Source organism: Macrobrachium rosenbergii, chromosome 7, assembly GCF_040412425.1.
Source record: "Macrobrachium rosenbergii isolate ZJJX-2024 chromosome 7, ASM4041242v1, whole genome shotgun sequence".
Lineage (NCBI taxonomy): Eukaryota > Metazoa > Arthropoda > Malacostraca > Decapoda > Palaemonidae > Macrobrachium > Macrobrachium rosenbergii.
This window is the reverse complement of record NC_089747.1, coordinates 31,783,219-31,806,941: the sequence shown is the minus strand read 5'-3', so window position 1 is coordinate 31,806,941 and position 23,723 is coordinate 31,783,219. Positions and strand designations below refer to the sequence as shown.

The following is a 23,723-nucleotide window of genomic DNA, read 5'->3' as shown; positions in this document are numbered from 1 at the left end:
TCTTATGTGTGCAATAAAACGATGGTTTACAGATCATAAACTACACGTATAGACCGTTGTCCAGCCCCAGGGACAGCAAGAAGTAAGAAGATAAGGTGAGTTGAGCAGAGGTCGATTTTTCAACTCCCCGCGCATGACGTCACCTGGTGCGAGTCAGGAGTAGCCGCTGGGCAAGCTAGTAACCTCTTCCCCTTGCATGTGGCAGCAGGTAAGAGGGAGTTCACGAATTTATGACGATTCTTGATGTTTTTGGAATTTAGTACGTCATTGCCATGGTGATATATTGCTATTTATGGATGCTGTAACAGAAAGGGACAATGTTGGAAGTGAAAAGGTTAGCTTTCACCATTTCCCTAAAGATCCCGAAATGTGTAGGAAGTGGGTGAACATCTGCAAAGGGAGTGACCATATAAACACCCAAAACGCAAGAGTGTGTTCGGTTCATTTTCAACAAAGCGATTATGCAAGAAACCTCAAGCATGAATTGCTTAATTATTGCCCTGCAAATGCAAGAAAATTGAAGGATGATGCCACACCGAACCAACGTTTACCTCTACATGATAGTGCCACTGTTGATTCAGGTATTTACCATCTTGACTAGTTTGGTTTAGTCTGCCTATTACATTTAAAATCGTGGGTAAATATATTAGCTATAGGCTTATATGAAGACTTCTATCAGTTAAAGAGCACAAATATATCTTCCGTTCGATTCCTAATGAAAGTAAGCCATATTTGACTGGTTAAGAGTGATAAGATTGAAATTAGGCCTAGACTTGTGTGTAGTTATGAATAAATGAAAATGGGATATACTGATTAACACGAGAGAGAAAGCGAGAGACATACACTACACGAACATTTTATTGAAACTGCTTTCATGTGCATGAAGTGGGCCTATTATTTGTTGAGCAAAGGAAGGGGACAGTTATTTTAGAGAGAGAGAGAGAGACTGAGAGGAGAGCGCTTTGTATAACTGAATGAACCATAGGTTTATAAGGATAATCCTAGCAATTAAAGAGAATATACAATATGTAATATCTTCCATTCGATTCCTAATGCAAATAAACCATGTTCACTGGTTAAGATTGATAAAATTGGAATTAGGCCTAGACCTATGTTTGCTGAGAATAAATAACTGCAAAGAGAAAATGCTAGTCAACACGAAAGTGAGAGAGAGGGCAAAATTTCATTAGAATTGTTTTCATATGTATGAAATAGCCAGTTATTTGTTTGGTAAAGGAAGGGGAAGATTATGAGAGAGAGAGAGAGAGAGAGATTTTCTTCCATATAAATAAGCCTACTTCTATCAAGGGGTTAGGAAGAAGACAATGATAGTTAATCATATATATATAATTATATATATATATATATATATATATATATATATATATATATATATATATATATATATATATATATATATAGAGAGAGAGAGAGAGAGAGAGAGAGAGAGAGAGAGAGAGAGAGAGAGAGAGAGAGAGAGAGAGAGAATTTACTCCAATTTTTTTCGTTCATATGAAGAGACCTTTTGCAATTTTTTATGGTGAGGAATATAAAAATTTTAAAATACACGTGTATATATACTGTATATATGTATATATAATATATATTTGTTTATATATAGCCTTTTTGCATTATCTCATGAAACGTCTCCTACCTGTAACCAACCGATGAGATTGAGAATGAGGAAGATGTCATAGGAAATTTAATGGAGGGAGAACCAGAATCTATGATAAGTTTTTGCCGGAGGATTCATAGCACATAAGTTTAGGCATAAGTATCCATCGTTAGGTTCAGCTGATATAGATGGAACAAGTGAGGATTGGATCTCACATGTAAAGAGAAATATATTATATACTGTAGACCTTCTGCACAGTTTCAAAAGCTCTGCAACATATGGAAGAATTACACAAAACTTTCCATGCAGAAACGTTGAAGCCGGGAGTCATGCCAGTATCCAGTCTTCTCGATATTTTTTAGGCCAAAAATGTTAATGTTCCGGAGGATATAATTAGTTATTTTTTTAGATGTAGAATTTATTTTAGAATGAAAATGTTAAACTCAAAAGGGAACAAAAATTGCAAAGCAACGGTAATAAAAAAGTGAAAAAAATATCCCAGTAATTTTTTATAAACATTTGATAGAATTAAGGCAGTAATAAGGGAGTGTTAACAAATATAAATAATGTTTGTAATATTTTCTGAATTGCATTTTCTTTTGGTTTTCATTTTCAGTGTTCAGTTTGTATTTTATATGTAAGTTTATGAAGAAATAATTATAATATTAACAAAAACAATGCTAGTCGTAGAGTTATTTGACATCACTGAGCACAGCCTTCCTTCTGGCAGCCTGCGCGGTAACTCGCCTTATCTTCTTAAATCTGGGGGTACAGTCTCACCATTTGCTTCGATATAAGTAGGCAAAATTGACGTACTTTGGTCGGAGCTTTGGTACGGCACTTAACGTCCCTGTGTGGGAATTTCCCGTCACATTTTCTTTTATTACCATTATTTTTGACGGGATATGTACACTTTCTTGGACTATATAATTTGTATAAAATTGTCATTGAAGAAGTATACAATGCTAAACGCTGTGATTTAACGACAATTATAGGTTGGTCTTGGTCGAAACCAGGCTTCTAATTCCAACGCCGCACTATCCACCTGTGGCAGAGGACGTGCTGGCATAAATGAATACTAACCAGCCAACCTGTTATTTTATTGATTCGTGTATGTATATCTTACTAACAAAATGTTACATATTTTAGCGCATGACACATTCGTGGGATGTTTATATCCTCAGCATATTCACTAAAGAAACCATTTTTTTCCTATTCGCAATTTTCGTTTTAATGTACAGGTTATGATATGTTTTTTATATTAATTTTCAAATTCATATCTTATTAGTTCGCAGTTCGTATCTGCCTTTTTCTTTTACTCCATTTTATATAAACAAGAATTTTATTCTCTTCTCGTTTATTCAGTTAATGGTATAATTGCCTTGTTCCGTTTGTTGGATCTTGTGAATTAAGTTAATGGTTGGTCATTATAGCGATTTCGTATCCTGTTCTAGATAATAGTGATGATTTTGCATCATCTTCATAAAATGAAGACTGCCCTCAACTACTTCAAGTAAAACACAATGGAATGTTGCTCAGATTGAGAGAAATCTCCTTTGAAACGAGAGTTTTGGTAACGTGGTTTACCGCTGTCTTTCTTGAACAGCAGCGCTGCTGACATCTGCAGTACAGCCCAGCCAGGTAGCAACTGCCAACGAATATCTCTTGAAATGTGCACAGTTTTATGAGATGTGCAAAGTACATTAGTAGTGTTACGACCGGTGATTATTACTGACTAGTGTTTTTGCATCCCAGAAAACTTTGAGGAGCTTGAGTTCGGCATTAAAAACCTTGTTCTCAAGACTTAAAACTGGTTTCACCTCCTAGTCCCACGTGTAGCGGAATACTACCCGCTTGCAAAGTAAGCAATAGCTACATTGTTATTGTTGTTTGTTGTTCCGTAAATTCTTCGTATTTTGTTGTATAGGACGGATTGTTGTGAAGTGTCGTCTTAACGTCTATGACCATCGATGCCGTATTTACTACAGGAACTAAGAACACCATAGGTTAGGTTAGGATGAGTTATGTTCTACAAGTCTGCTACACCCATGTCAGGGACAGATAGGCTACACCCCATGTCAGGGACAGATAAGGGGGTGAATGGCTGGCCCATATATTTTTGTAAGTTCATCGGTTAATTGGGATTAATAGAGTCTTAGAATTCTGATAATTAAAAATTAGGTTAGGTTAATTGCTGATTATATTTATGCTGTGAGTATTCAAAGGCAAATCTTAGATTCGAAAAGTTGTAACTGATTAAAAAAAATTATGAGCACTGGTTATAAAGTTTTACCGTTGAAAGTTTTTTGCATAATGCTTTAAAGTTGCAATTTCAGTGTTTTTTCAAACTAGAGAACTTATTAGACTCTTCTTAGAAATTAATTAAATGTTCTACTTCCTTCTACGTGACGTGAAACATTTTGAAAAGTCAGGTGTTTTCGAGGAGCACCGGTGTGTGACTCGAGGTATTTGGTGGATTTAAGTGTGAGTCACTGGCATGACAACGTGGTCATCGAAAGGGGTCCTCGGGAAGACTGGGCCAGGCCAAGTTAGAATAGTCTGAGAAGTGGACTGTATCGCGTGTTCCAATTATGTATAGTCGCTGCGGATCTTGTTTAAAATGTTCTTGACCATCTTGTACTGACAGCAAAGAATGACTAAGGCCATAGGTAGCCAGCAGTTCTCTTTACTTTTTCCAAAGGCTACTTCCCTATATGGTCTAGCATTCGGGTCGTTTCGGCCGTAAGTCATTTAGGCCGTAAGCACGCTTACGTGCAAAATGGGGATGCACGTAAAACATGAAATAATAATGGTAAATACCATAAACATAACGGTAAATGCCATAAACATAACGTCTTACATTGTTTTGGATGTTACGACCTAAGTGACTTACGGCCGAAACGACCAGGACCGATGCTCTACACGCACCGAATGTTGTATTCGTGTGTTTTTACCAATCAATTTCTTGATATAAGAATGTGATTTTGAAAATATATTAGTAAAACATAAAGGGGAGAATTCATCATGGGATTCCCGTTAATATTGCTATATATATTAGTTCCATAGCAATAATTTCTCCCAGCGGAATCGTTCTCACAGTCTTCTAGTTCTCGAGAATTATTTTGCAAGGTCAACAAAAGCAGATTGCTTGACGAAAATAAAAGTTGCGAAGAAACACGGATTAAGTTTAAGAGTCCAAAATTCCAACTTGTTTAGAAAAGATCTATGGTATTGCTGCAGCACTGCACACTTCATGCTGCTATGCATGTGGTCAAGTTGGGGTGAGGTCCAAGGGGCCAAAGCATCTCCGACCAGGTCAGGGCATGGAGTTCTAGGATAGGTGAGATTAATGGAAGGTTAGTAAGGACGTATCCTCTTTGAAATATGTTTTTTATTTGATTTTAAAACAGGCCATGATTCACAAAAATTTACCTTAAAGTGCGCGGCTCTTTAAAAGCTGGCATCAAATGTAAAGTATTTATGTTATCTTATTTCATATATATATATATATATATATATATATATATATATATATATATATATATAATATATATATATATATATATATATATATATATATATATATATATATATATATATATATATATATATATATATATATATATATATATATATATATATATATATATAAAGGATTGAGGGCAGTGGAAACAGACTGGTACATATAAAAACATCTTTATTTTTTGACGTTTCAAGACAACTAGTCTCATTTTCAAGGCTGCAATAAAAGAATAAATATTGAGAATACATATAAAATATACAAAAATCTCTTTAAAAACATTTTGTACATAACCATAGTTCATGCGTTGCTGGGGGTACCAACCTATATAGAAGGGAAAGGAGGGCGACTGGAATACGGGCAAGTGAAAAGCAAGGAAGACGGTTACGACAGGTAGAGAGGGGTGGAGGTTTTGGGCATTCAACAATGGTACTGTCTGTTTGATAATTAACGATTCCAGAATAGAGAGTGCTAGCTCGGAAGAGGCCCTTGTAATGATTTTAAATTGATCGTATTCAATGTAATTACCACATTTTGGCATGCTCCCTGATATTTGAAAATTCAGGATTACTTAGTTTATTGCCCGTTCGATAGCTCACACCTTTGTGAGAATCGGCGCGAACCTTAAGAAGTCTTTGGGTGCAACCCACGTAAGTTCCTCGAGAACACCGAGGACAATCATATTTATATACTACCCCAGACGTCATAAGGTCGCTTAAACGGTCTTTAATACTGAATAAGGAACCAATTTTCAAAGGATTCTTTGGAATTAGATTAATTTTGATTTGCTCCATAATGCCTAGAAATAATTTGAGAAAGCTTTTGGCTAAAAAGTTTTATCATGTACAAATGGAACACTGGCATAGACTTCAAGTTTGGGGAACAGTTGAATCTTGTACTTTGGCATGAAGTTGTCCTCTAATATTTTCCGCACATATTGAAAGAATAAGTTTGATGGAAAATAATTGTTGGTGAAAAACAATGTAAAAATTGTATTTCCTTATTGAAAACATGCCAGTTCGAGGATAAATGGAAGGCTCTATATAAAAGAGTAGACAAAGCATTTAGTTTAAAATTAAAAAGCAGCTACTATAAAAGTTGGATCCTAAACCAGTAAAAGTGGGTTTCCTCCAAACACTCGTGTTAAAACAGTCTGATTCTCGTGAAACTGAGACATCTAAAAAGGATAACTTATTATCCTGTTCAACTTCAATACTAAATTTTATATTCGGATGTAGATGATACTTTTACCTTGTTTAGATCTCGGTCTGATGCTGAAGCATTCCTCGATTTCGCTAACAGTAGACATCCGAATATAAAATTTAGTATTGAAGTTGAACAGGATAATAAGTTATCCTTTTAGATGTCTCAGTTTCACGAGAATCAGACTGTTTTAACACGAGTGTTTGGAGGAAACCCACTTTTATTAGTTTAGGATCCAACTTTTATAGTAGCTGCTTTTTTAATTTTAAACTAAATGCTTTGTCTACTCTTTTATATAGAGCCTTCCATTTATCCTCGAACTGGCATGTTTTCAATAAGGAAATACAATTTTTACATTGTTTTTTCACTCAACAATTATTTTCCATCAAACTTATTCTTTCAATATGTGCGGAAAATATTAGAGGACAACTTCATGCCAAAGTACAAGATTCCAACTGTTCCCAAACTTGAAGTCTATGCCAGTGTTCCATTTGTACATGATAAAACTTTTAGCCAAAAGCTTTCTCAAATTATTTCTAGGCATTATGGAGCCGTCAAAATTAATCTAATTCCAAAGATTCCTTTGAAAATTGGTTCTTATTCAGTATTAAAGACCGTTTAAGCTGACCTTATGACGTCTGGGGTAGTATATAAATATGATTGTCCTCGGTGTTCTCGAGGAACTTACGTGGGTTGCACCCAAAGACTTCTTAAGGTTCGCGCCGATTCTCACAAAGGTGTGAGCTATCGAACGGGCAATAAACTAAGTAATCCTGAATTTTCAAATATCAGGAGCATGCCAAAAATGTGGTAATTACATTGAATACGATCAATTTAAAATCATTACAAGGGCCTCTTCCGAGCTAGCACTCTCTATTCTGGAATCGTTAATTATCAAACAGACAGTACCATTGTTGAATGCCCAAAACTCCTCCACCCTCTCTACCTGTCGTAACCGTCTTCCTTGCTTTTCACTTGCCCGTATTCCAGTCGCCCTCCTTCTCCCTTCTATATAGGTTGGTACCCCAGCAACGCATGAACTATGGTTATGTACAAATGTTTTTAAAGAGATTTTTGTATATTTTATATGTATTCTCAATATTTATTCTTTTATTGCAGCCTTGAAAATGAGACTAGTTGTCTTGAAACGTCGGCAAAAATAAAGATGTTTTTATGTACCAGTCTGTTTCACTGCCCTCAATCCTTGATATGTCTGACTGATTTGCTGTCCTGCCTGTATCCTTTTTATATATATATATATATATATATATATATATATATATATATATATATATATATATAATTTTGGATACAGCAGTCAGGTGAACTACCTTCGCCAGGACTGTTACTGAAATAAGCAACCATGTTTTCCAGAAACATAATTCTAAACAGTCAATATGAAAACGTTATTTGGGCTTAGCATTAGCATTTTTGTTTTTAGCTTTGTCGCTGTTGATTTGAAAAGTCCCGAGGTCCACATCAGACTAGCTATTCCCTTCCACACATTATGTCGAATAAATTTACCCCTGAAGCCGATTTCAATTCTGAACGTTACAGTATTCTCGTGTGCTTGTTTTCGCACTGAGCTGTCTAGACTAAAGGAAATCCTTACGAGTGATGGTTAATCGTGGTTCAGTAAAACCAACTATGTTGTTTCGCCTTGTGATAATTGCTGCTTATGGGAGAAGGTGATCACCCGCGCCTTTTGTTGTGACTAATTATGATTGTTTTGTATTCTTTCGAAAAGCAGTGTATGAGATTTTGAATAGCTTAGACCCATGTTTGAGTTAATTTAAAAATTTTTTTTTTTTATGAAATTCTGAATTAGAAGGCCCTGTGATTGACGTAGTGTTGACCACATCGTAATTTTTTTATCATACAAATTAATTTCACAAGTTGGACATTAAGAATTCCCTCCAAAATACAGTTCAAAATTTAGGATGGGAAATTTATCCGTATGATTTTTTTACCAAAATAAAAAATTTGCCTGATGGTCGATGCATCCGGATAAATTAAAATTTTGCAATACAATCGATGAAAATAAAAGTGGTACTTAATATAAAATTTAAAGTTTACATGAACCGTTTTTGTCATTTCTATGGAGCTACATGTATGATTTTTTAAGACGACATAGATGGGTCTCCCGAGGTCGATGAGTCCACAAGTGCTCACGAGACTTGTGGGCCACCGTCCGTACGGGAAGAGATTGTCAATGTAGACAGATCAACCGTGCGGTGAAATTTTTTATGATTTTTAGTTTTAATTATGATTTTGTGGTTAACTTCAGACTCGGTGTTTATCATCCTCAGTCGTGGTGGGGTTCACGATGAATAATAATTTTTATGGGAAGTTATCATGACCCGCAGAATGTTCGCTTAATTTATTAACCAACAAGTTTCTTGCTGGGGATGGGTGAAAAAAAAAATTACAATCACTTTACTCACTCAAATGCTAAATCAAGATGAACTCCAGACAACTCATTAGTAACATGCTTTACCTGTATATACTGTGCCACTCACCTCTCTTCTATCATGTGGTTCTTTCATGCTAAGCACCTTCCATTCCTACACCACCGGCACTTAATCCATCCAATGCTCTCTCCATCTTCGCTCTTAACTTCCGGTTTATATATAATGTATTCTTTGTTTTCACCAACCTGTCGTTCTCTATTGTTATTCATATTTCCACCGAGGCTAACCTTCTTACCGTATCTGTACATGTCATCATTCTTACTTCATAAAGACCACGCACACGAAAGAGAACGTCTTTACGCGAATAAGAGGAAAGGGAGAGAAGTGGATATCTATAGATGTATATCATCAAATTGATAACCATATACAATACATGAACAAAGAAAATAAGCGCCTCTATTTTCTTTGGCACTAATTAACATTTTCCAGATTGAACCGGTGATAAAAGTTTTACAAAGGTTTGCGGTGTGTGTTTACCTAATGTTTTATGGCTCACACCTACGTATATACGTAGATACCCTTATATGTATATACATACATACACACACATATATATATGTGTGTGTGTGTGTGTTTACGCGCTAGTATGTTGTATGAAGCGTAAACACACAGACGCCTGGCAGCCTTGTCGTGGCATGGGCTGTACAGAATTTTAGTCCTTGTACGCCTTGCATTCAGGGTTGGTTCTAGCTTAGTACAGAGGACTTGATGCTTAGTGTAGTCAGCGCACTGGGAGGCATTTGAAGGGCAAACGATAAATACTCCTAATTAGCAAGATGCATAAGGAGGAATATCCCTATTCTTCACTGGGACACTCGCCTCAATCATTCGCGTTCTCATCCCTTTCGGGTAATGTCCTTTCATTTTTTGTGTTCATTTTTTGCAAAAAAGGGCTGTTTTGCAAGGCCGAAGTAATAAAGTAATATATACGTTTGTCTCAACAATATAAGTACTAGCTTAAAAGTTTAGTTCATTTGGCCACTTTGAATATTACACTAATATAATTAATTTGTATTAGCTGTTAATTGTTAGTTTTGAGTTACAAGAAGCCCTTTCACTTGATATAAAGTGCCTCTACAGCCTGAGAATTGTAAACAGTTTTCTGTGTATGCTTGACGGTGAACCAAAAGAAGAGTGACAATCAACAAACAATACAAATGACGTACCCGTCAAAGGATGAAGTTAAAATAACAGATTAGCATAACAGGGCTGTTGCTACCGAATGAACAGCGTCTTGAGTTACAACAGCTATCGCCAGGTAACCGAGTGCCAAGCAGCAAGTTTCGGTTTCTTTCCAGTGGGTTTTCTGTTGCACGCGATGCTCTCCAGTGGAGTTTCCATTGCGGATGTGATCTGTTTTTTGCTGAAGCTGCACCAGGGCCTGTGTATGAGAGGAAAGGCTCTGCCATAAAGTGGGAGTTATTTTTTTTTTATTACTTAAAACTCACTTCTTATGCAACGATAACAAGACAGGAATTGTATTGCCCAACGAAACTCAACAAGTTATGGTATTTTCTCGAACTTTTATCACCATCAGTATTACTGCTGAGTCCAAAATAATTAATTATAAAATTATTCCAATCCCACACACGATATTTCAATCACTATAATGTTCCCACATGTAAACTAACAACAAAGATGTAACAAAGGCTGATAACAAGCGCCACTTACTGGAGTATATATAGTGCAACAAGTGTTGAACGAACCTTCTGGGAGGCCAGGTCACATAAAATGATGTTTGATTCTTGCCTACACAAGGCCTGAGTCAATTGCCTTGGCCATTAATAATGTTAATTAATGCAGTCGTGCACTCGCTGTGATAGCTTTTCATGATTCCCTAACTTTTTCCTCTTTATATATATATATTTATATGTATATATATATATATATATATATATATATATATATATATATATATATATATATATATATATATATATATTAAAGATTTAACTGATGTTTCGGGCAACAGTCCCATCTTCGAGAATGTGAAGAAGGAAAATAAAAAAAACAACAAGTCTGCATAAATAACTAAAAACGAAGTTAAGAATATGGACAGAAAATTAGAGAAAGATTTACGGAAGTCATAAGCAAATGAACAAGCTGAAAAATTAACAACACACTAAAGGCTGCTAAATAAATTTAGATACGTAAAAGAGAAAAAGTTAGAGAATCATGAAAAGTCCACCAAAGAATGTTCTCAATTCTTCGGTTGGAATCAAGTACTGAACTGAATGGGAATGAGCAGAACAACCAAAAGTGACCTTTGGCCCGAGCTACTCGAATTGTTCCATCCCAAATCACCAAGGATGACCTAATTGGCATTTGAGCAACGTCATGCTTATATTTTCTGAATGTTCCTTAATTGCAGAAGCCTTTTTTTTTATTGAGAGAACAATCAGTACCAGTATGGTGACTAACGCCTCTTTAGGAATCAATTGATTCAATCCTTACGCCGAGCATATGTATAGAATATCCTATGCAAGTTCCCAGAGTATCGATACAACGGGTGCATTTATACACTATATCAGAGCTGACGAGTTCCGGGGTACTATCTGAAATTTATAGATATTTCCGACACTGAAAGGGCTTTCGAAAAAAAGAATGAAACGCACCGAAAATTTTGTCTAGGAGACTGATCTCTGTCTATAGATTAATTTTGGCTCCCCGTACAAGTAGGCGAAACATCAAGTATGTTTTAAAGGATTTTGCAGCAGGGTAATTGAGATTTAAAGACGTTGTTTCGAAATACTTGAGAACTTTAGCCAAATTAAAAGAACAACCAGAACAAACATCATAGGCTCTATGAAGCCATGCATGAATTTAGTTTAGAATTAAACGTACATGAACTATTAAAGTGTAGACCTTAGCAGGTGAACGTAGTCTTCCAGTGCATACCAGTAGGAAATGTATTGTTCGATTAAGAAGTCTAAATACCCAGATATAATGAAGATCTCTCCTTAGTATCCATGGCTAATTTTATATTAGGATGCCTTGAATTAATAAAGTTTTAGAATTCATTGAGTTGGTCTAAGAATGTGCCATCCAAATATCTTTTCTAAAATTCAGGGTTAAAAGCCTTCAGGGCAATAAGGAAAATTTTCCTCTAAATGACACCGAAATATTGGTGAAATCCGGGTTCGAAAGGGACTTCCTAGTCATGCCATCAATTTGTTGATGAAGCATTTGCCAGACAAAATTAGATTTCTATCTAAAACAGTCTACCTCATCAGTTTTAAACTAGTTTTTATTAAATCTAGTCACGACTTGGCGTCGTCACTGGAAAGTGTGTGTCCAGAATTTTGGATTTTTGCAAAACAGACGTTAAGTGACAATCATTTAGTTATCCGGTATGCCATCGTGCGGTCCAGTTCAACTAGAAAACTTTCGTACGCCGATCGTTATTTTCACGTTAATGAACGAAAAAGAGCCCAGCAAGTCCTGCCTTTCAAAGAGCCACGAAAACAATAGTTACTTCTTGCAAAAGTTCTTGAACCTTTGCTTTTGTCAACCTGATTATAATATCAATAAAGTGATTACGGAAAAAATAGGAACACCGTGTTCCAGCCTCTTCTGTTTGAATGAATGAGTGAATGAATCTCGAAATTTAGGCTGTTAAACCAAGCACGGGGTCACTTTCAGCCATTCAGCGCTTAATACAATGAGATGACGGAGCTGAAATCGTTGGGCAGAAAGATAAAGAGATCCAGAAAATAAATGAGGTGCAGCACAAGGATCTAAAGGGGAAATCTGGAGAAAGCTCCACAGTTCCACTTGGAAGTAATAGTAAGAGAAGGCTGTTCCGAAAGAGAGACGAAAACAAGCGGGAACGAATGTGAACTAACTCGAAAAAATGGTGCAGCTAGCGATCGAAGGGATGCTGTAAACACCGTTTAGTAATGCCTGCAGTGCACCATGTGGGATGCACTGAAGGCACTGGCCCCTTAAGGCCTCTTGTTTGGGAGCTTGTGATTCTCCTTTACCATTTCATGCTTGGCTCTGACTTAATTTCATAACCTCACATACGTGTCTACAGGAACATTAAACCGATTTCTTTCCAGAACAGAAAACCTGATCAAAAGTGTACAAATGCATTCCATTGTTCGCACATGATTTCTAAATGGATGAAAAATCCACTTCAATAAAATGCATCCAAACGCTGCCTTATAGCATCTGAGGGTAACTGCCCGAGGTCGATCAGTTCGCGACGTTATAACTATTATGCATAATGAGTATATGAGGAAAAGGGTCGTTGACTTGCGCAGCAGCCTTTTTTTTTTTAGTGAAATGAAGACAAAAACCTTAAAGCGTAAATATTTGATAAATAGTATCTCTACAGACGAAACGATTCGAGACATCACAAAAAGGACAGGAAATGTAGGTTTACAACTGTGGCAAGAGAAAATGAATCGTGAATGAGGTGTGGAATGGCGGATGTTTGCACATGATACAGTGCTGACTGGAGATAATAGAAAATGCAAAAACCAGTACAGGAGTTTGCAAATGTGTGTGAGAGGCGAAAATTGAGTTTCAGTGAGTAAGAAAAAGGATAAGAGAGTACATAGAAACCAGGAAGATGGAGTATTTCACGTTGATGTGGGTGATGAAAGAATGAAAGCAGTTGATTCGTATAAGTATTTGGGAGTAAATACAAAGGATAGTAATAGGATGAGAGAAGATCTGATTTGCAGAATAGGTGAGGCAAGAAAGGTAATGGGGTGCGTGAAAAGATTGGGAAGAGACCTGCATGGTCTGTGAAAGCCAAGTTAGGGACTGCGAAGGGATTCTTCAAGCAACTCTCGTTTATGTAAATGAAGTGTGGTTGTTGAATGTTAAAAAAAAGAAGTGTGAAGCTGCTAACACGGCTTGTTTGTATTGGGTATGGGGCTCAGAAGTGCTGAGACACCATGGAAGAAGTGACAAGAATGTTAGTGCAGGTGAAAGGAGGAATCAGTGTAGTATTGTATTTTGAGTTGGTTTACTGGTGTGGACAGAATGAATGACGGTAGATTTGCGAAGTTTCAGGCTGAAGTAAGAGGGAAAGCACTAAAGAACTAGAAAGGGTTGGTAAAAGAAGCCAAGAGTTGTGCAAGACAGGGATGAATGATGCATTGTGTGTAACTTGGTTCGATGTGCTACCAGTGAGCCATCTCGTTAGGTGTATGAAATGAGCATTGTTGTGGAATTTTTACTCTACAGAGGGTTCATTCTCGATTAAGCAACTGAATTGTTAATGTGGCAGTGAACATCGTATTATTTTTCTCTGAAGTCAGTCCAAATTATGGGAAACAACTTTACACACACACACACATATATACAGTGATATTATCTATAATATATATATATATATATATATATATATATATATATATATGCATGCAGTATGTATGTGTATGTACATATGTATGTATAAGTAAGCAGATAGCAAATTTCCTCCTCAACCCGCAACGACCCAATTCAACTGAGATAAAACAAAATAGAAATAAAATAAGTCAAGTAAATAAAAAGTCGTCCCAACCAACAGGCGTCAGCATTTCCCTGTTGCGTAGTAGAGGGCGTGGTTTGTCAGCAGGGATCCCCGGGACGCCCTTCCTCCGAAGGTGATTTTGCATCTCACCCGGAAGCCTCGTTCCCTTCGACGTTTACGATGTGTAAACAATCCCGCGATCAAGCCGCCTTACGCAACCGAGTAACGTTACTGTTACATAAAAGAGTTGCCGCACACGAACCAGGAAGTACTGCTATTATGCGTGACACTGTGTATAGCAGAATCAATTATGTTAGCGCACGATATATATATATATATATATATATATATATATATATATATATATATATATATATATATATATATATATATATATATATATATATATATATATATATATATACATACATACATACATACATACATATATATATATATGTGTATATATATGTGTATATATATATACGTATATATATATATATATATATATATATATATATATATATATATATATATATATATATATATATAAACATATATGTATATATAATATATATATACGTACACACACACACACACACACACACATATATATATATATATATATATATATATATATATATATATATATATATATATATATATATATATATATATATATATATATATATACGTATATATACTGCTGGACAGGAAGTGACGTGGCCTTAGCTACAAAGGCACTCTGCTCCAAGGTTGAGATCCCGTATATGATGTAATCCTCAACCTCCGTCAAAATAGAAAGATAGATGGTTAAATAAAAGACACCGAACGAGCTTCTTACCTTTAGAACGACCATCACTATTTCCTCGGCTATGATGACGAAAATTAAAACACCATTATTCTCCCCAAATTTTGTAAAGATCAACAAGTGGCGAGAGGCATGGGATTTGCAGCACCAGATGCTGCACTTATTTTGTAAAAGATAAGTTACGTCTTGTGGCCTTCAATGGACTGGGATGTGAGATAGTAAAGGTAAGAAGAATTAGCAGGTTTCTCTCCCGGGACGCCAAAGTAAAAGGTAGGGGTCTTCAGAGTCTAAAAAGACAGGAGATTTGTGTTTGAGATATCCAGGATACAAAGCAAGGAAGCGGGTAGCACTACTGCGGGACCTGTGAAAGAATACTGATGTATCAGACTTAGAACTCTTAAAATGTAGTCAATCAAGGAACTGAAAATAGTGGAGATGAGAGAAAAGGCTTATGGAGCGGCTCACCGTGTTTGGCGAGTTTTTGAGAACGAAAAAGGATGATTTTAAAGAAGTAGGAGGTTTCATTTATAGGCTTCATGATTATTTTGAATAAGAATGGTGATTGTTTGAAGAGAATATGTGGCTTTTATGAGGGAATAGTCTTAAGTAAATCTGGGAAAAAGAAAAGGACGAGGAAAAGAGTCGCATTGTTTTAGCACAGTTTAGATGGAACAGCAAGCTGATGGGTGTAGTGGGGCGAAAAGAAGTGGCTGTTGGTATATCTGATCATTACCTGTCTGAAGGAAAGTAAACATGGATTGAAGTTTTATTTTTAGAGAATAATACAATATGTGGCTATAAGTTATTAGGAAAAGTGTTATAAACTAGGTGCGATGTTTGTACTTAGGAAGAACATGGATAAAAATTGGCCCAGAATAAAAGATAAAGAGGTGGAAAGAATTTGAGGAATATACAGGACTTAAAGATAGAGTCATTGAGTCAGTAGATATTTTGCAGGTACAGTGATAGCCGGACAATGAAATAAGAAGCTCAGTGGAGGAATCAAGGAGATACTTGCGTAGACTACGAATAAAGTAATGGAAGAAAGAGAAAATGTGGAATATGTTGGGAAATTTTCGAGTATCTCTGAATGAGTTCTTTACCAGAAAAAATAATTTGTACTGTTGGGAAGAACATACAAAGAGGAAAGTTAATTAACTAACGGATCTGGGATAAGAGATGCAAATGGAGAATTGTAAGAAGGGAATGCGGTTGTGTGCAGAAGAGTATCTCGAAGTACATTGCTAAATGAAGAGGATAGCAGGGAAGCAGACCCGAAAGTATGATAATATTTATGGCACTGATTGTTGATAATGTAATGCGAGCGATTTGAAAACTTGAGGGTAGAATGACAACATGAGTTCAAGGGATTACAAGTGAGATGCTACGCTGTGGTGTGGTTAATGTAATTAAGTTGCTAACCAGGGAGTGTGAAGTAATTCTGAATGAGGGAAGATTCTAAGGGAGTGACAGAGAGGAAGAATTGTTCCTCTGTGTAAAAGGAAAAGTGACAGTGGTGAAAAAGAGCATAAATTCCTTTTAGCAATTAGAGGAAGTTGAATATTTCTCACTGGGAAAGAAAGATAGATGAGCGGAAGACTAACACGGAAAGAGCATTGCGAGTTTAGTCACGGAAAAGGTTATGTGGCTCATGTGTTATTATGACACAGTTGTCTGAGACAATTGAAGGTTGAGTAATAGAGCTGTATCCAAAATTCATACCTATGATAGATGGATGGAAAGGTTTTAGGCTTTATTTTATTAGGGTTATTTTGTATAAAAATGATTAGAATGTATGATAAAGGAGCAAGTTATGTTAAGACTTGTTTATGGGGAGACTGGTGTATGTATATATGGGCTTTTGATATTTTTGTGAACTGAATATTGAAGTCAAGGAAATGAAGAAAATGTAAGTGCAAGGAGAGGGTTGTTGTGAACGCGTTCGGAATGGCTAAAGTTTGAAGATGATACAGTGCTTAGTGGTAATAGTTAGGAGAAGCTGCAGAAATGCTCAAAGAATTTCGGTGTTTTTTATCGGAGCAAGTTGGAGCCGAGTAATAGCGAGAAAATCGGTGTAAATGAAAGCTATGAAAATGGAACTGAATGTTGATGTGGAAAGTGGGAAATGGAAGTTGTTGAGTTGTCTAGTTATATAAGAGCAAATGCAACTCATGAATGATTGAGAAGCTCCATGAACCTATTCATTCAGTCATGAAAATAAGCGAAGCAGCTCTCCCTCTTTGGTTGTGAAATTGGGTCTATTCCGGCCATAGTAAAATGAAACTGGATTTGACAGATATACTGTATGTACGTAGCAGGTAAAATTATTATAATTATTCTTGGCACGTGAGTTAACAGTGACCTCGCTCTTTTTTCTGTATGTTAGTTCATTTAATTTCCCTCTGGATTTGAAGCTTTGAGTGGAGAGATTAACCAAAAGAGCATAAGGAAGTCAAGAAGCTCAAAAATCACTTTGTAAAATAAAAAAAATTATGTTTTTGGTGAATGTGACCAGTCGATTATACACATATATATATGTATATAATATATATATATATATATATATATATATATATATATATATATATATATATATATATATATATATACATACATACTGTATATATATCTGTTGTGTGTGTGTAAGTATAATCACTCTGACACGTGATTTATGTCACATTTACCCACAGTGAAATGGAAAACAGGATTTAAATCCTGACCAGTTTCGGCTTCACTTCTAAGCCATTTTCAGAGGAACGATACAATATGGTAGAGGGACAGTACAAACGAACGTGTTGGCGGTTTCCAACCGTCTATATGTTCGTTTGTATTATCCATCTTGCATGTATGTTGTGAATTTCTACCATTATGTATGAATCCTCTCAAAATGGCTTAGAAGTGAAGCCGAAACTGGTCAGGATATAAATCCTGTTTACCATTAACCTAAACCACGTGTCAGACTGATTATACTTTTACACATACACACACACACACACACACACACACGCACACACATATATATGAATATATATATTAACTTTATCACTTACACGATTGTTCTGTGCATTAATACAGTTACTAACAGGACCTTGTTAAAACTGGATGGTATCTAGTTACAAGCTTTCCAAGACTAGCAGTCCTCATTGTCAAGTATCCGGATGCTTGACAATGAGGACTGTTAGTCCTAGAAAGCTTGTAACTTTTTCTTGAATAAATATCTCCGCTAGATGCCATCCAGTTTTAATGAGGTCCTGTTAGTAAATTATATATATATATATATATATATATATATATATATATATATATATATATATATATATATATATATATATATATATATATATATATATATATTCAGCGCTTAATCGACATTTCACCATCAGGGAAGGATTGGAGTTAGGAAGGTTATTCGTCTATAACACATCTGCCAAAACCAATTATGAAATGAGCTGTTCGGTGTCAGAAACACCTGGAAAAGACTCATTAAAAATAGTGGCTCCAACTAGAATTATTTATTAGAAGATATATGTTATATATATATTATATATATATATATATATATATATATATATATATATATATATGTATATGTATATATATTTATATGTATACACATATATATCTATCTATACATTTGTAGCCTATATATACACATATATATTCTGATTTTTTGCAATGTCAATACAGGATATGGAGCTGTAAATCATCGCCTTCAGGTTTTGATAATTAACCCTGCAGAATAGTGTGGATGCTATTTTTTCCCGTTTTCTAGACTCCCATAGCATTGCAATCATGATTAACATTGATGTTAGGAGAGCGACTTGTTTGCTATTCATAAGGGATTTCCTCCTACCAAGAGGTTCACAACCCTTAACTAGATGCTCTTCTGTCTTAAGCTACACTATCTGGCCCCCAAACCACTGATACTTCCTTGGGATCTTTCCTAAATAGTGATCCCAATGGTTTTACCTCGGTATGTATCCACCTATGCGGCGTGGTTAGTACAAGCCCGTTGAGGATGACCGTAAAAGCATAAACAAAAGAGTGTAAATATCATAAAGGTAATGACCCCCAAGAAATATCACTCCTAGATAACGACCCCTGAAAACCCTTGGGGTCACTATCTAGGAAAGATCCCTTCCTTGGTGAAGCAATGTCCAGGCTGCATTGCTTAGTGGCATCGCATCAATAGTCACCTGTAAATACACTGACGCAATGATATGAATCACCTAATTTCAAGAAAGAGAGACCAGGAACTTCATCAATGGTTCAGTAATTAAAGTTGAGTTGCTTTTACTGTGGTCCGTTCCTGTTAAGAAAACGATTTAATGTTTGACACACACACACACACACACACACACACACACATATATATATATATATATATATATATATATATATATATATATATATATATATTATATAATATAAATGGATGTATGTTCCACATAGGCCTACACTTTGAAATGCATTGAGCAATTTCAACCAGACTTGGTATACATATGACTTACCATCTTGGAAAGAACACTGTGGGGGTAAAACATCACTGGCACTAAAGGGGAGGGGTGGGAAGGGGGTGAAATGTAAAAATTACAGAAAACGACAGATATTAGCATCTAATCCATAGTTTTTGAGGTCGCTGAGATGAATAGTGACACTCCCAATGCCCTTTAAGTCCAAGTTCAACCCCAATACGTGGGGGTGGGAAGGGGGTGACATGTAAAAATAAATGAAAACGACATATTATTGCCTAAACAATAGTTTTCAAGGTTGCTGAGATTAATAGCAACTCCCGATGCCCTTGAAGTCCAAGTTCAGCCCTGATAGGAAGTGGGGTGAGAAGGGGGTGGGAATGTGGTGAATATGAAAATAATAGAAACAACAGATGTTAGTGTTTAATCCATAGTTTTCGAGGTCCCTGAGATGAATAGTGACACTCCCAGTTCCCTTTAAGTCCAAGTGCAGCCCCAATAGGGAGGCAGAGGTGAGAAGGGGTGGGAAGGTGGTGACATGCAAAAATAAAAAAAAATGACAGATATTAGTGTCTAATCCATAGTTTTTGAGGTCGGTGAGACAAATAGTAACACTCCTGATGCCTTTTAAGTCTAAGTTCAGTCCCTATAGGAAGCAGGGTGGGAAGAGGTGGAAAGGTGATGACATGTAAAAGTAACTAAAAACTATGGATATTAGCATCTAATTCATAGTTTTTTTAGGTCGCTTAGATGAATAATGATACTCCTGAAAACCTTTAAGTCCAAGTTCAGCCCTGATAGGAGGGGGGGGGGCGAGAGAAGGGGTGAAAAATAAAATGTAAAAACTGACAGATATTTAGAGTCTAATCCATAGTTTTCGAGGTCACTGAGATGAATAATGAAACTCCCAATGACCTTTAAGACCAAGTTCAGCCCCGATGGAAAAGATGGATGAAAAATAAAATGTCAAAAAGACAAAAAGTTTTTGCTGAGATGAAAGTGATGCTTCTGACTTTGTCAACTGAAATGGGGGTAAGAACGGTGAAATATAAAATGTCAAAAATGCTGGGTAATGTAACTGTAACTGAAGCAACTATCTTAACAGGAGAGAGAGAGAGAGAGAGAGAGAGAGAGAGAGAGAGAGAGAGAGAGAGAGAGAGAGAGTAGAGGGTGTCTTGAGGAGATCGAGAGAGAGAGGGAGTTTATTGGTTGTCATTCAGAGTTTACCTGGGCAGCAGGGTTAGTCAGTTACTATATATATATATATATATATATATATATATATATATATATATATATATATATATATATATATATATATATATATATATATATATATATATATATAATCCCGGGATGTCTACACGGATAGCAAAGTGTCTGCCTCTCTGATCAGCCGGCTTTATGGATTGAACCCGCCACAGACCTCACTGAAGTCCGAAGCTGCTGCTGTAACCGACTGAGCCATCGAGGCTCTATATATATATATATATATATATATATATATATATATATATATATATATATATATATATATATATATATATATATATATATATATATATACATATACACACAAAGTTCTTCACTTATTCACATGTGACCCTTGTATACTTACAAATTTAAGCCACAAATGTCACTTAATATAATCACTATACTTTGGGAATAACTTGAGCCCAAGGGAAATTTCAATTGATAAGTGTATGCCTCTTGGCAAATACACACACACATACATATATATAATATATGAGTGTATATATATATGTATATATTTTCACGTATTTATAAAATTTGTCCCTTCAGCCTGTTAGCTAGAAAATCAAATTTAATGGTGGCTGGAGGAGACTCCACTAAGGAAGGGGGGGGGGGAGTGAAACTATGTAGTCCTACCCCACGTCACCTGATTTTGGGGGACTATGCCGACCTATTAGCCCCAGCATTGTATGATTTTGGGGGGGTAGAAAACCTTTAGGGACAGAAGGGCTAGCTAGGACCGTAACTGGGCTTCTATGCTGACCCTAGTAGCCTTAGCCAAAAGACCTATTTCAATTCGACCTTTCTGCTGGCTGAAATTGCGTTTCAGATCGACTGATGTACTGGGGCCCCATGCTTGAACCCGAATGGGAGACGCATCACACCCTACCTGGACACACACACTCCACAGAGGGGACCAAGAGCACACATCGTTAGTGTGGTCCTACTGCTATTTACACTGGCAGGGTGCAGCTGAGATTCGTTTTTGCAAGCGAGCTCCGTGCACAGATGCAATATGGTACGTCTGAGGTAGCAATTGACTGCCAGTTATCTTTTTCTTCTCGTGAATTTCTCTCCATTTTCAGTATTTCCAACTTTTCATTCCCCTAAAACAAAGCCCTTTGCTTCCCACAGCCTAGCACACAACTTTGGCCCTCATGACTTGTCCCAAGCTCAAATTAAATTAGTTCAGTGATAATAATTAGAGCATTCCCACCAGTGTTACCATGTGCTAATCAGATCTAGTTGATAAATTCCTCCATCGTGCATAAGTAATTTCATGTGAGAGAGAGTCATTTGATTTGAATACTAACCTGGAATTCTCTACCAGAATCCAGTTACCTGGCTCTTCGAGTGGTCTGCTCCTGCTCTTGTAAAGCAAATAGCCTTAGATATCTAGTTTAACTGCCATCTTGCTACATGCAAGAGTCTTCTGATTCAGCAGTCCAAGGGCGCTGGACACAGCTCCTCCTTGCAAACATGTTGCGCTAACTGCCCAAAATCATTCAACCAGTCTCAAAAGCTTTAAATTCATTTGCGTGTCAAACTATTTCAGGGCTGTAGCCCTTTCAGATTCAGTTATTTGCTACACATTGTCTAGCTTTTATTGCACATTGTAAGTGCTTGCTTGCTGCTCAGTCAGCCCTTTCATATTAATTTCCTGATTGCTCCGTCTGTAAGTAAATTCAATTTAAAGTTATTGACTGTTTTTTTTTTTAAAGGCGACCTCCACTTCTCTGTTTACTTAGATGTGATATCAAGGTAAGTCAGTTTATGCATTACATTTATTGCTTATATTCTGAGAGCTAGGTTGGCCCTTAGGCAGTTGACAAAAAATACAGTTTCATTCTTCCAACTGGCCTCAGAATAAACAATATATAATATATATATATATATATATATATATATATATATATATGTATATATATATATATATATATATATATATATATATATATATATATATATATATATATATATATATATATATATATATATATATATATATATAAACGTTACCGTGTGTGCTGAAGAGCGTCAAAGACCATAAAAAACATATGAAATGAACCGCACCTCCCTATGCACTCAACATTTCACTATTGACTAAACAACGCTGATGTTTTTCGGTTTGCAAAAGTAAAAAAATAAAATAGTCCGCTCAGAGAGAGAGAGAGAGAGAGAGAGGGTGGTACTGAGGATTAATAAAATTACATAGACAGTGTTTTTCATACTTGGGGGACAACGTTATGCGTCATCATCCTTACAATTGTTTTAACAGTCCTTGCAACGTACCTACATCGTCTTCGTTACTTACTGTTTTAATTTCTGTTTATTTCTTTAACTGACTAATTAAAAAAAAAAAGAACAATATATGCTTTCAACCAAGGCGTAGAATAATAATATTTAACAAGACGAAGCATAACATACAAAAATTTTCCATTAAATCTAAATTAAGTCTAAAAAAAAACAAAAACATCGCAGCCATCAGTCTATGAATAACTTGGCTGACGTCACACGATGACGTAAGCAGAGAATGCCTTTGAATGAAATAAGTGGCTCAGAGTTTTTTTGGTCGATTTTTCGGTATATTGACAATGATGTTTAATGGCTCAAGTACTATTATCCCCCATCTCCCAATCTGAAGGCATCTTCCTTTGACGCAAGGAAAGGCAACAGAGAAAATGGGAATCTCTAATATGGAATAAAAGGAGGCTAACGAACTTACTGTTTTGCTTTTTTAGCACTAGAAGAAACATATAACATGAAAATGTTACAGTTTACAATACAATTTTACTTGTCAGTATTGGTATTTATCTTTATCTAATAATAATAATAATAATAATAATAATAATAATAATAATAATAATAATAATATACTAAGCAATTTTTTGCATAGAGAACAAAGGAATT

The 23,723-nt window shown here is 35.8% G+C and overlaps 1 protein-coding gene across 1 annotated transcript in view; it reads left to right on the top strand.

Annotated features, from left to right (window-relative positions):
- Positions 1-215: 215 nt before the first annotated feature.
- The window catches only part of LOC136840280 (transmembrane protein 186), a 104,680-nt gene continuing 81,172 nt past the window's right edge, over positions 216-23,723 (top strand). Inside the window, exon 1 of the mRNA XM_067106953.1 lies at positions 216-581. Within this exon, the coding sequence (XP_066963054.1) occupies positions 525-581 (57 nt within the window). The 5' untranslated portion in view covers positions 216-524. The remainder of the gene's footprint in view (positions 582-23,723) is intronic.